The sequence below is a fragment of the Mesocricetus auratus genome, unplaced genomic scaffold, assembly GCF_017639785.1.
Source record: "Mesocricetus auratus isolate SY011 unplaced genomic scaffold, BCM_Maur_2.0 Super-Scaffold_100007, whole genome shotgun sequence".
NCBI lineage: Eukaryota > Metazoa > Chordata > Mammalia > Rodentia > Cricetidae > Mesocricetus > Mesocricetus auratus.
In genome coordinates this window covers 13,814,320-13,828,742 of record NW_024429191.1, presented here as the reverse complement: position 1 = coordinate 13,828,742, position 14,423 = coordinate 13,814,320, and the positions used below count along the sequence as shown (strand labels likewise).

At 38.2% G+C, this 14,423-nt stretch overlaps 1 protein-coding gene across 2 annotated transcripts in view; it reads left to right on the top strand.

Moving 5' to 3' along the window:
- Positions 1 to 14,423, top strand: part of Ranbp17 (RAN binding protein 17) — a 323,547-nt gene that overhangs the window by 35,852 nt on the left and 273,272 nt on the right. For both annotated transcript variants that reach the window (XM_040748431.1, XM_040748430.1), the window contains exons 9-12: positions 1,570 to 1,689; positions 4,740 to 4,886; positions 5,691 to 5,863; positions 7,928 to 8,121. In XM_040748431.1, the coding sequence (XP_040604365.1) occupies positions 1,570 to 1,689; positions 4,740 to 4,886; positions 5,691 to 5,863; positions 7,928 to 8,121 (634 nt within the window). The remainder of the gene's footprint in view (positions 1 to 1,569; positions 1,690 to 4,739; positions 4,887 to 5,690; positions 5,864 to 7,927; positions 8,122 to 14,423) is intronic.

Below are 14,423 nucleotides of genomic sequence, written 5' to 3'. Positions count from 1 at the left end.
CCCTGTTATGTGGTATTTATCTTGCTTCATCCTCAAATGACCCTGCAAGATTAATAACACTAGCATTGCTAGGTTGACCTGAAAAACAGAAAACAGACCCAGAGTGACTAATTGACTTTCCCCAGGGCAGCAGAATAGATATTGGCATTGAGATTAAAGCTCAGGTCTTTATATACCCTGAACTATGCACTGGTGTTTGCTTTTAATACACTGATGGTTCCCAGTGCTGTGCATCAGAGTTTGCCTAAGGAGGGCAGTTTTTGTTTTTCAACAGTAAAGGCAGTGGGAAACTAGAGCATGGTCTCAACAGAAAGATTCCATGTTCTTATTCTCATCCTTATTGCAAGAGCTAGACATTTTGTATGAAATCTATTAGATATACTTTAATATTGGCAGTTAATGGTAATTTTTTAAGTAAATATGTGAACCCAGATAAAATATGCAGAGACAGTTTGTACTTTAAAGTAAGTGCTGTTGGAGTTAGGAACCTAAGTAATGAAGTGGCCTGAAAACTTAGGAAGATAAATAGGTCACAGATAACTCTTTAGGAATCCTCTTTCAGAAAGTTACTAACTCTCCCAGCAGCATTTTCCAACCCTGTAAGATACTCACGAATGCTGTAGGATGTATGGCATAACCAAGTAAGTTTGTTATATGCCTGATTCAGTTAAGGGATTTTTTTCCTCCTTTGCAGGATCCATAATATGTAATTTATAATACTCTGTAACTTAACTTTACTTTGAGATCATTTATTTCTGATAGAATACCTAGTTCATGGTTCACAGACAGAATGGGTATCTTAAGCAATTGAGAACCTTTTAAATGTACCCAAGCCTAGTGTCTGTTTTGACAGATTGGCATATAAAAAATACAACAGAGGATATAAACTATGTGTCTCACAAAATCAGAACAAGGAATTGAGGCCCAGCAAGAGGATGAGGGGGAATAGGTACAAATAAAATACTAGTGTATGGGCACTGGCCCCCTACCCCCATGAGAGTGTCATAATGAAACACTCCCTTTTTTCTCCTTAAAATTACCTTTTGTGTATGTGGAGTACATGCTTGTGTGTGCATGTGTGCATGTCTGTGCAATCATGGATCAGCATATGGAAACCAGAAGAAGATGTTATCTTTCTATATAGCTGTTAATCTTAGTTCCTTGGGACAGATCTTGAACCTGAAGCTTCCTTCCTCTTTTGGCTAGAATGGCGACCAGCAAGCTGCTGGTCGCTGTCCCCCAACACTGATGTTACAGGTGTGTGTGGCTATATCTACCTTTGTATCTAGGTGTTCGTGCAAGTGCCGTCACCCACAAAGCCATCTCCCAGCCCGTGAGGCCCCCTCCTTTGTAAAATGCAAACCAGAAACTAAACCAAAAATGTCAGGGTTTTGAAAGTCAGAGAAAAATGAAGTGTCCAAGCAGAGGAAACTGGGGAAAGATTTTTAAAAATAGTCCAAGGAATACCTATAAGTGCTGTTTTAGTATGGGGTAGAGGCTTGTGAGTGGTGTTAGTGGACAGAGCTACATTTAAAATTGAAATGAAAAGAATTTTTGTTCTTTTTTTAGGCACTTTCATGCTTAGTTCAGTTTGCTTCTACAAGAAGATCCTTATTTAGCAGTACTGAACGTGCCAAGTACCTTGGTAACTTAATTAAAGGAGTAAAAAGGATACTTGAAAACCCCCAGGTATTTATGAAATAATTTAATTAATATTTAGCATATAGAAATTGTATTTCTGCTCATTGGTACATAATAAATTTTTTAATTTATTGTGTTTCTGGGAGAAAATATTCATCTTCTTGAGGTCTCATTTGCTATAGTTATTTCCAATGTAGACTTGGTGTTCCTTCCCTCTCTTATGTTTGTTTTTTTGAAAGTGAATACGAATAGAAGTCATGTTATCATTGTACTATATTTCTTTGTACTAGTTAAACTGCTGAAGTGATTGAAGATTATATCTGCTTTTTGAAGTAGGAGACAACTTAAATTGAATTGTTAATTTTGAAGTAAGTTGAATTATGAAAGTGTCTTTTGCCCTCTTGTGGACATCTCAGTTTGTAGCTTTAGAAGTAGACTGCATTAGCTTCAGAGCTTTGGTGTCAGCACACACTTGCAGAGACGTTCATGAGAGTTTTGGAATGTCTAGCAAGTAATTATATCACTTTTAATTTGGTTTTTCTGGCTTAAAGCATTTGTAATTAAACCACAGACTGTAAAAGCTTAAATGGTAGCTTAAAGAGCTTTATGTAAGCTTCCTGCTTACTGGCAATTTGGGGAGCATCAGATATCTTTGCATAGAAGTAAAGTATTGTCATTCTACAGAGGCATTTTAATTTTTTCCAGCTATTGAAGGAATTTTTTTTTCAAGACAGGGTTTCTCTATGTAGCCTTAGGAGTCCTGGATCCCTCTTTGTAGACCAGGCTGGTCTCAAACTCACAGAGATCAGCTTGTCTCTGCCTCCTGAATGCTGGGACAAAGGTGTGTACCACCATACCCTGTGAGACTTTTTAAAAATTTTTTTTTACAATATTTTTAAATTTACTCTAACAATTTCATGTGTGTATATAACGTATCTTGATCATGTGCAACTCAAACACTTCTTAGCCATGTTTTCTACACCCCAGAACTTCCCAGGTTGAATATCTACAACATATACATTTATATGTATGTTTTTCTTTTCTTTTTTTGTTTCATGTTCATTGGTGTTTTGCCTGCATATATGTCTGTATGAGGGTGTTGGGTCCCTGGAATTGGAGTTACAGATAGTTGTGAGCCACCATATGGGTGCTGGAAATTGAACCCAGGTCCTCTAGAAGAACAGTCAGTGCTCTTAACTGCTTAGCCATCTCTCCAGCCTCCTGTATTTATGTTTTCAATGTTAGTTCAGGTCTTGCGTTTACTCATTTTGCTGATAGGTGGGATTTTACTTTAAAATCATAAGTTATTTGTGTAAGTTGCTGTCATGAGCTGTATTGTCGGAGATTCTTAGCTCTCTTAAGCTATTTTCTTTCTCATGGTGATATTTCACTATAAAAAATCAATCTGGTATTTTTGTATATAGTAGTATATTTAATACACAAATGTGCAGAAAGACCTTGTTGTAAGATGTATTTTTGGAATTTGTTCTAGATAATAGATACTATTTTTCTTTCTTGGAGGCTCTATTAGTAAAATTCTCTAGCTTTTTTAAGTATTAGTATTCAACCAATTCATTTTTAAATTGGATTGTATGTCAATTGTACTGCATACTGTTTAAATATAGAGGTAACATTTGTTCTGTACACAAGCCACTCACAGTTGCCCCAAAGGTATTTTTTGGTCTGATCCTTTAACTTGCCTTCTAAAAGCCCCCTGCATGCTGTGGAGGGGTTTGTTAAACTTTGTTCACTTCACTGCAGTAATTGGTTTGAATGCCTCATCATTTAGAAGCAGGAAATTAACTTGGAGCCATAGAAGCTATAGATAGTAAGTGTTGAATTCAAAGACTTTTCTGTGTTTGTGCATTTGTATGGTATACACTCACACATATAGACCACACTACACCTCACCACGCCACACCACGCCACGCCACACCACGCCACATCACGCCACGCCACATCATACCACATCATGCCACGCCACACCACACCACATCATCCACGCCACATCATACCACACCACATTCACACCACATCACACCACACCACATTCACACCACATCACACCACACCACAGCACACCACATCACACCCCAGCACGCCGCACCACACCACACCACATCACACCCCACCACGCCACACCACGCCACATCACACCACGCCACACCACACCATGCCACACCACACCACGCCGCACCACACCACACCACGCCCCACCACGCCACACTACACCACGCCGCACCACACCATGCCACATCACACCACACCACACCACGCCGCACCACACCATGCCACACCACACCACATTACACCCCACCACGCCACACCACGCCGCACCACACCATGCCACACTACACCACGCTGCACCACGCCACACCACGCCACATCACACCACGCCGCACCACACCACGCCACACCGCGCCATACCACACCACACTACACCACGCCCCACCACACCACACTACACCACGCCCCACCACACCACACTACACCACGCCCCACCACACCATGCCACACCACACCACGCCACGCCTCACCACACCACGCCGCACCACACCACACCACGCCGCACCACACCATGCCACACCACACCACGCTGCACCACGCCGCACCACACCACGCCACACCGCGCCACACCACACCACACTACACCACGCCCCACCACACCACACTACACCATGCCCCACCACACCACACTACACCACGCCGCACCACACCACGCCGCACCACACCACATTAAACCACATCACTCCACACCACATCACGCCACGCCGCGCTGTGCCACACCACACCACACCATATCACAACATCCCACACCACATACACACCACACCACATCACATCACACCACATATACCTTTTGTGTATTAAGTTCCCAAACGTTTTATATTAGTCATCTTGATTCAGTGCTGCTTCTAAAAGCTCTACCTTAGATTCCTTACTGCTAATTGACAATAACACTAAAGTTATCAGGTCTCACTTGTTTTCTGATATTGTTATCTACCCAACTGCCACAAAGTAAGTACCCATAAAAACCAAAAAACTTTGGGAGTTTTATCAGTTTCTTTGAAGAGCCTGTCTTTTGTATCTTACTTTAGGGTTTGTCTGATCCTGGTAATTATCATGAATTTTGTCGATTTTTGGCACGTTTAAAGACCAACTATCAGCTGGGAGAATTAGTTTTGGTGAAGGACTATGCTGAGGTTATCGGATTGATTGCTAATTTTACTATTACTAGCCTACAAGTAAGTACAAATGTGTAATTGAGGTTAACCTATAATCTTAAAAACAATTCCTTGGTAAAGGTTTGGTGAAGCTGGTTGATTTTTAAGTACTTACTTGAGTACCTTAGACTTATTCTTTGCAAAATTTTTAGATAAAATAGCCATTGCAACAAATAGAATAATAAAAATGTGTATTCTGCTTAAATGTCTAGTTATTGAAGAGTGATGAGAATCTGTAGTCAAATTTATGTAAAGAAATAAAAGAATACTTCTATAGATTGTATTATGGGAAAATCCTTTTGTAAATGATTGGAGAGTTCTGTTTCAACTTGATTTTAGCTCTTGCAAAGTATTTGTGGAATAGACTTAAGGAAATGTTTTAACATTTTAGTGGTGATTAGTGTAAGGGGCATGGTAAGAAATGCTAGTTTTTGAGTACTTCTTGATTCATAGAATTTGTGTGGTCCTTAGCTATATAGTCAGAATAAAAGCTGATTTTCTAGGGGCTGATAGAATGCTTGCCTAACATCTACAAAGCCCCAGGTTCTAGCCCTACCACCATGTAAACTGGGCATCGTAGTGCATATGTATAATAGCAGCACTCAGGATGTGGAGATAGGTGAATCAGAAGTTAAAGGTCCTCTTAGGCACATAATGAAGTCAAGGCAAGCCTAAGCTACACGAGGTCCTTGTTCAAAACAAAACACAAACTAGAATAAGAACAACAAAAACCCAACTAATTTTATCTGTAGTAATTTTGCTCTATGATTTTTAATCTAGAAAGCTATAATGTCATTTTAAATAACATTTGCTGTTTCTTTGTAGCATTGGGAGTTTGCCCCCAACAGTGTTCATTACTTATTAACTCTGTGGCAGAGGATGGTAGCATCCGTTCCTTTTGTGAAATCAGCTGAACCCCACTTGTTAGACACTTATGCACCTGAAATCACCAAGGCCTTTATCACTTCCCGATTGGAATCTGTTGCCATTGTTGTGAGGTATTAAAATATTCAGTTTTTTTTTATCTATCTCATCTTGGAATTTTAAAAGATTGAAGTAAAATGTTAAGGTTCACCCTTGTTGGTATACAGTTTTATGAATTCTGACAAATATGTACAGTTGTGTAACCACCACCATACTCATGATAGTGAATATGGTGCCATCACTCTGGAGATACTCTTGGTCCCTTTTTAGTTAGCACACAGCTCTTGCATTAACTAATCTGTTTTCCTATTATTTTTGCTACTTCTAGAATATTGTACAGATGGAACCATCAGTATTAGGTTTTGAAGTCTGGTGTCTTTGATTTGGTGTATGCATTTGGAATCCCACTATGTTGTATTAGGGGTTCCTTCCTTTTTATTACAGAGTAGAATCCTGTCTGTGAATGTGTTAGTGCACCCATTGAGTGTTCATGGGTATTTGGGTTGTTCACATTTTAGCAATGGAAATAAACTTCTGACATCATTCCTGTGTACAATTTTATACGAACATGTTTCCATTTCGCTTGTGTAAAATACCCACACAAGAGGGTTTCCTGGTGGCATGCTAAGTATATATTTTGTTTATAAAAAGCTGCCAAATCATTTCAAACCATAATCTGTACTTAACACCTACATTCTATGAAAATTTGAATTGCTCTGCACTTGATTGCTGGCAGTTGATGATCTTTTTAGTTTTACAGTGAGTCTAGTAGGTGTGTAGTGGTACCTGATTGTGGTTATAATTTGCATTTTGCATTTATTCTTTGGCAAAGTGTCTGTCAAATCTGTTGCTTTGAGACTGGAGAAATAGCTAAGTGACTAAGCGCAGTGGCTTCTTTTTCAGAGGACTCTGCTTCAATTCCCAGCACCCAAATGGCGGCTCACGACCAACTGTCTAACTCTTGCCCTGGGGAATCTGAAGTTCTCTTTTGGCTTCCATGGGCACCAGGCACACACGTGGTACACAGACATACATACAGGCAAAGCACCCATACACATAAAATAAAATGTAAATAACTTACAAATATCTGTTACCGGCCCCTTTTTAAAAACTGGGTTATTTCATTTGGTTGAGATTTTAGAAGTTTGTATACTCTGTTCATAAGTCTTCTGTTCCAGTTGTAGAGACTGCTCTTCTCTCACTGCCCAACATTTGCCTTTGTACTGAGTCTAGGAGACTGTATGCTTTACAGTCACTGAGCTCCTGCTTACTGTTTTTGTTTTGTGTATCATAATTTGATGCCCTGTCTAAGGGATTTTTACTTTATTCCAAGTCAGAGCTTTTCTTTACTCTTTCGTAGTTTTTTTTTTTTTTGTAGTTTTAAGATTTTTGCACACCTTTAATCCCAGTACTTAGGAGGCAGAGGCAGGTGGATCTTTGAGTTTAAGGCCAGCCTGGTCTACAGAGTGAGTTCCAGGACAGCTAGGGATATACAGAGGAACACAAAAATACCAAACAAAATAAAACAAAAAGATTTACACTTAATATGCATGATCCACTTGGAGTTAATTTTTGTTCTGAGTGTGGAAACATGTCTGTACTCCCAGCACTTGAGATGCTGAGGCAGGAGTGTCATAAGCTCTGTGTAATGCATGGATGACCAGCCTGGGTTACAAAGACTGTGTCAGAAACAAAAAAATGAACAACAAAAAAGCCAGGTTTTGTATATTGTATGTATATTATTTGTATATATGTATATTTGTTAATATTACATGAAATTCATTTGAGTTACAGGCACATGTCCCCCACCCCCAACTTACCATGCTTTTTAAATCATGTGACACTCTCATTTAGTATTCCGTTTCATTTCTTCTGTGCCATGATAGAGCAGCATAGCAGGTTTTATATTTTGAGCTCATTGGTAAATTTACTTCTTAGTTCTAGTAGCTTCTTTTGTGTGCATGTGGAGGGGGTCTTTTGATAATGTCTATATGCATATTCATATGTGGGGTTTTATTTTTTATCTCCCAATCCATTTGTCTTTATTTCTTGATTTACTGTAGCATTTTTACATTTCAAAGTTCCTGTATTGTGATCAAGATGTACCACATTGTAAGGCAATATCTTCTGTGTTTCAGAGATAATTTAGATGACCCCCTGGATGATACTGCTACCGTGTTCCAGCAGCTGGAGCAGCTGTGTACAGTCAGCAGATGTGAATATGAAAAGACATGTACTCTTCTTGTACAGTTATTTGACCAAAATGCACAGAATTATCAAAAACTGCTGCATTCAACTTCTGCGCTAGCTGTTGATATGGCGATTCAAGAAGGTCAGTCTGTGCCACACAGTTGTGAGCAGTATGCCGTAGTGAGTAGAGCCACTGTCAGATCACTGCTAGGAGCCTGGTGTGGTGGCACATCCCTTTAGTCCCAGCACTAGGTTAGGGAGGCGGATCTCTTGAGTTTGAAGCCAGTCTGTCCTGCTATAAACTAATTCTATAAGTTTCTACTGATGCCCTAAGTAAACCACTGATCTTATTAAGCTGTTGTATATTTTGGTGGACTCTGTGGAACAGCTGCTGCTCATGATCCTCAAGGAGACAATGTGACGTCATTGTCTTTATTAGTCTGTGTCCTTCTTTTCTGTGGTAGATTGGAAACTCGGCCAAAGTCAGCCAGTAAAGAGATCTCATCAGATTTTACTTTTATTTGTCTATCAGTCATCACCCTGCTTTTTATTTTGTATTTCTCATTTTCCTTATTATTTTGTCTTTAACCTTGCTGAAGGAGTATGTACTTATTTCATTGTACCCCATTACATACTTTCAGGTAGATAGCAAGCAGGGAGTAAATTAGTTTTTAAATTTTTAAAATGCAATATAAGGATGAAAACATTCATAGCTTTTGTTATTTGTTAGGTTAGTATACAGAATAATGGGTTTCACTGACGTAGCCATATGTTTGTGCTCTTAGACTTTGTTCCTATTCATTCCCTTTCCCATCTTCCCCCATGCACCCTCTGCTCCTCAGTAGGTGTCTCTGCTCCCTTCCTTTCAAGAGAGTCACTCCTGTTTCTGTGTCTCATACATTCCATTACTTCCCTTCCCCCTCCTTCTCCTTTATGACCCTGTCTAGTTTCATGACATGTACACACCCACAGTTATAAACATACCCTTTTATTCTACACTTATTTTTTATACATATAAATTTAAATCTAGAGTCTCTGTATGGGACAAAATAAGCAATATTTTGTTTTTTGGAGTCTGTCTTAAAATAATGATTTCCATCACATTTCATGATTTCATTTTTTTTCATGGCTAGATAAAATGCCATTGTGTATATGTACCATGTTTTCTTTATCTGTTCTTTTGTTGAAGGACATCTAGTTTGATCTCATGTCATAGCCCTGGCAAATAGCACAGCACCAAGCATGGAAGAACAGGTACCTCTGTGACCATTCAGTAATATACCCAGGAGTACTATATCTGGGTCATTGTAGTTCTGTTTTTACTTTAAAAACAGTAGCTATACTTATTTCCATATGGGTTGCACAACTTTTTATTCCAAAGAGCAGCAAATATATGTTCCTCTTTCCCCATTCACCTTATCATTTGTTTTCTCCATGCTTGTCATTCTTAAAGTGGTGAATGATTTCTCAGAGCAATTTTACATTTCCCTGACTGCAAGGAACCTGAATACTTTCTCAAGTTCTACTGGCCGATTATGTTTTTCCTTTTGACAGCTGTGTGTCAGTTCATCTGCCTATGTATTGACAGAATGATATTTCTTAGCGTTTAGTTTTTGAGGCTCTTTCTGTATTTTTAGAAGTTACTCCTTTGCCCACTGTGTAGCTTTCAAATATTTCCCCAGTATTGCAGACTTTCCCTCACTCCACTGACTATTTCTGTACGACTGAGGAACCCTTTTAATTTTATATAATCTTATAGATGTTTAAGATTAGGTTAGATTAGTTCTTGCACTATTGGAATCCTTTTCAGAAAGTTTTTGTTTATATCTATGTCTTAAATCCTTTTCATATGTTTTCCTCTAGCAGTTTCAGAGTTTTAAGTATCACAGAAAGTTATTTGATCCACTCTGAGGGAAATTTTGTCCATAGTGAGATACATGGACCTGATTTCCTTGTTTTTTTTTTCTTTTCTTTTCTTTTCCTTTCCTTTTCTTCTCCCTCCCTCTGTCTCCCTTACTCCCTTTCGTCCTTTTTTTTTTTTTTTTTTTTTTTTGGCAGGGGGGAGCGTTAGAGACTGGGTTTCTCTGTGTAACTCTGGCTGTCCTGGAACTCACTCTATAGACCAGCCTGGGCTTGAACTCCACCTGCCTCTGCCTCCTGAGTGCTGGAATTAAAGGCTTGTACCACTATTTCTCGGCCCAAAATAGTTGTTTTTCATTTTCGTTTTTTTCATTCTTTCGGTGTTTTAAAGTGTTGATTGTAAAGGTGTTTGCCCTCCTCGGTTAAGGTTACTTCTAGGTCTTATTTTTCACTAATTTTTTTATTTTATTTTATGTGCATAGACATTTTGCCTACATGTGTATCTGTCATAATTCCTGGAGTTGGAGTTTCAGACAGTGCTAAGATACAATAAGGGTGCTGGGAATTGAACCCTGGTCCTTTGGAAGAGCAGCCAGTGTTTTTAACCACTGAGCCATATATGAATGGGATTTTTAACCCCCTGATTTTTTCTCTCAGCAAGTGCATCATTATGTAAAAAAAAAAAAAAAAACCTTCTGATTGTTGGATGTTGATTTTGTATTCTGCCATTTGCTGAAAGGGAAGTCTGAGTAGTCCGCAGTCAGTATTTGTGTTGGTTTCCATCTTCCATCTTTGAATGATTGAGACCAACTTGCCATGTCATCTGTTTAATGTGTGTTTATTTTTTTGTTTTTTTAGTTTAGTTTCCAAGAATTTTATTGACAATTTTCTGTTTGTATCAAGAAGACTGGGCTATGGTTTTCTTTTAGATCTATCTGTTTTCTGGCAGGGTAATGCTGGCTTTATTGAATTGAATGACTTTGGTAATGTTTCATCCTTTTTTCTTTTTTTTCAATATGTCTCAGTGCCAGGTTAGGTGTAACTGTGCTGAGTGCAGAGTGAATCTTACTTCTTCCTTAACTCTGGCTGTTTCTCCTTTGTAGATATGGGGTAACCCTGTACTTACTGTGATGTCATACTTTTGTTTTGTCTGGTGACACAAAGATGGCATTTTTAGTATTTTTGTCTAGATGGACAGTCTGTGTACAAATATTGGTTTAAATTATGTTATAATTTGGGTCATGTTTAACCAGGTACCTGTAAAAATCTCTATTTAAACCTTTCAGTGTGCTGAACACACAATGCATTGATTAATATTTGGACTGTTTAATAGTAAATTGAAGAAGGTATCTTTAAACTGCCAGTTCTGAAGAAAAAACAGCCCTCTTCTCTCATACTGTCTAACCTCTAAACAGAAGGCTTTGAAAGTAGCTGGAGAGGAAGGACTTAGAGAGAAAACTTACTCCACTGAAAATACTTAATGCACCCACAGCTTCCAGCTTATCACTGTGTCTCAGCTGCTGTGTGTTTTATGTTGTGTTGAGACAGGGCCTGTGTGTTTAGCCCTGTCTGTCTGATAGTTGCTGTGTAACCCAGGCTGGCTTAGAACTCATGACAGTCTTCCTGCCTCAGCCTCCTAAGATCATAAAAATGGGCCACCATGTCTGGCTAGCAAATGTTTTTTTAAAGAACCAGATTAATCAAGGACATTTTTCTAATAGATGAAAGCAGTGTTATGGCCTTGAGATCCTAACAGTGATGTTAAAATCCTTGAAAGAAATTTAGAGACAAGACAACAACGAAGTTTAAGTCACTTTAAAAGTAGAGTAAATAGAATGATCAGGCTGAGTAGTTGTAGCCGTATCTCAGAAAGTTTCCGTACCGTGGCCTTGGACGATTGAAGCACAGCTTGTAGAACTCAGGGTGCCTTTATCGCTATTTGTGAGCAGTGGTCAGCCACAACAGCAGCAACAGTATGGGTCCCTTGGAAAGAGACCTGCAGCCATAGTCACATGACATGACTGATGGCGGGAATAATGACATTGACCTTCCTGAGTGATGACAGTGGCCAAAAACTAAGAAAAGGCAGAGATAAAGAAGAACTAGAGAAGCATTTCATGTATTTAGGGAAGGATGGCAGTTGCTATGTTAGTGGGGCAGACATTTGACATGTGATGGTAACTGGAGTGGAGTTAACATGAAGAATTGATGAAATGGTCACTGAGTCCAGGAGACACAGGAAGATTGACAAGTCTATACCAATGACAACAAGGGGAGATGTGGAATGGGTTGATTCTTGTATGAAGTTATCCTTTCCTTGTCATCTGTAAAAGATTCCCTACATGTACATGAATAGTAACTAGAAATTTACCTTTCCATATTTTCCCTTGTCTTTATTTACTGTTTAAATTTTATTTTAGAAAAACTGATCAAGTAACATGCATGCAGCTTACTGTCTTTTATCTACGGCCTTCTATGCATCTGAACTTAGGTGGCATTTGTCAAATATGGGGAGATTTGGGTTATGCCCCCTTAAAAGTTACTTTCTTTTACAACTGTCAGCAAGTTGTAAAGTCTGGAGATGGCTCTGTATGGACTATGAGTAGTCAACAGTATGTGTTTAAAAGCACCATTGCACAACTGCATTGTTCAGTTGCCTGTAAGATGGATACAGCATATATTCCCATCATCTTGGAGATGGATAATACAGTTAAGTAATGTAAATCATAGTAAAGTTACATAGTAGGATATTATAAAGTGATAAACTACAGGCATACTTGATAAATGTCAGATGTTTGGTGAAGAAAAGTAACTTAGGAAGCTACATTTAGCATGAAATCTTTTTTTATTGTTGTTTTTTGTTTGTTTTTTTGAGACAGGGTTTCTCTGTAGCTTTGAAGCCTGCCCTGAACTTGCTCTATAGACCAGGCTGGCCTTGAACTCACAGAGATCCACCTGCCTCTTCCTTCTGAGTGCTGGGATTTAAAGTGTACTCCACTACTGCCTGGCTTGCATGAAATCTTTAATAAAGCATTTAAACAAGTGTGACAAATGAGAAATTTATTGTCTAGGAATATATGCAAAAGTGATAAAACTGAAGTGACAAAAAATTAGTAAGCCCCAGTTGTAGGATGAAGGTCACCTCTAAGGTGAGCCATAACTGACAAACATAGGAGGGGTTTGGAAGCAAACACGACAGTGTTGTTAGTCTGAGGCTTCCTAAATTTGATATATGGCTTTTATTTAGTTACCATATATTACATATGTGATTGTTGTATAAATATCAAATATTACATTAAAATGTAGCAAATTGGGGGTAACAAGATGGCTCAGTGGATAAAGGTGCTTGCCACCAAACCTGATAACCAGAGTTTGATCCCTAAAACTCACATGGGAAAAGGAGAGAACTGACTCCTGCTCGTTTTCCTCTTGTTCTGTGGTATGTGCTTTGTCGAATGTGTGCATGTATACACACACACTCGGTTGTAAAAATCAAAGGTCTGTTTTTCTTCAGAAGGAAATTTATTGAAACTGTAGATATGCAAAGACAGGGATAGGATTAACTGAAAATGAATAATTGGTGGTGAGAGATACATATTAAGTAACCCAAGTCATGATGTATGCCAGTAGAACTTTTTATAGTTGGATTCTTATATAGTAATAGTTGAAGCTCTGCCTGGTACATAGGCAAATTTTAATAAATATTTGTTATCCATTCTTCTAGGCAAAAAAATCAGTGAGAAGAAATTTATCTGCCTTCTAAAGACATCTATAGTATGTTCAAAAGTAATTGCTACTATATTACAAAGAATGCCCAGCATTGCTCTAGCTTGTACATTGTGTTCAGTAGTATTCAATTTCTTTTGTGCAAACTCAACAGTTCAGTTAATGTTGAACAAAGAAAATTATATGCTTTAGTTATGTGTGCTTTAATTTAGATGCTTAATGGCTTTTAATGTTACAAAATAAGTTTATTATTATATTATGATCTCATTTGTATTATATTGTCTTGCTCTCTCATATCTATGGTGATATGGTCATGGTTTACAAAAACAATAATCCCTAAGAAATAGGTCATTAACAGTAGTTAACGATTACTTGTGATCTATGGTAATGACTGATTTCTCTGGGATTATTGCAGTTATAAACCATAATTACAGATTATTACAGCAATAATTATTTTGTTAAGGAAAAATGTTCTATGTTTGAACAGCTGCTAAAACAAGTGCCTTGAATATTTCAGAATAAAGAGAAAAATGGGAAATTATAATGAAAATTTAGTCTTATTAAATGAGATTCTAAGAGATTTATAGATATGAAACTTGTGTATCAGACATTTTCTTTAAATTCAGTTTAGATATATGTGTTCCTGTGGTTCTTTGAACTTCCTGGGTACAGTTTTTTGATGAGAATAAATTTTTGGTATGTCCTTAAGGTGTCCAGCATGATGTTTTGATGAACAGTTACATAACGAAGTGAATGCTGTCAGGATTGTTGTCCTGTCTACCACCTGCTTCCATAGCATTGCGTGTGTTTGTGACAAAGCGCTGAGGACACTGAATGCCACTCAAAGTGCATGCTGTT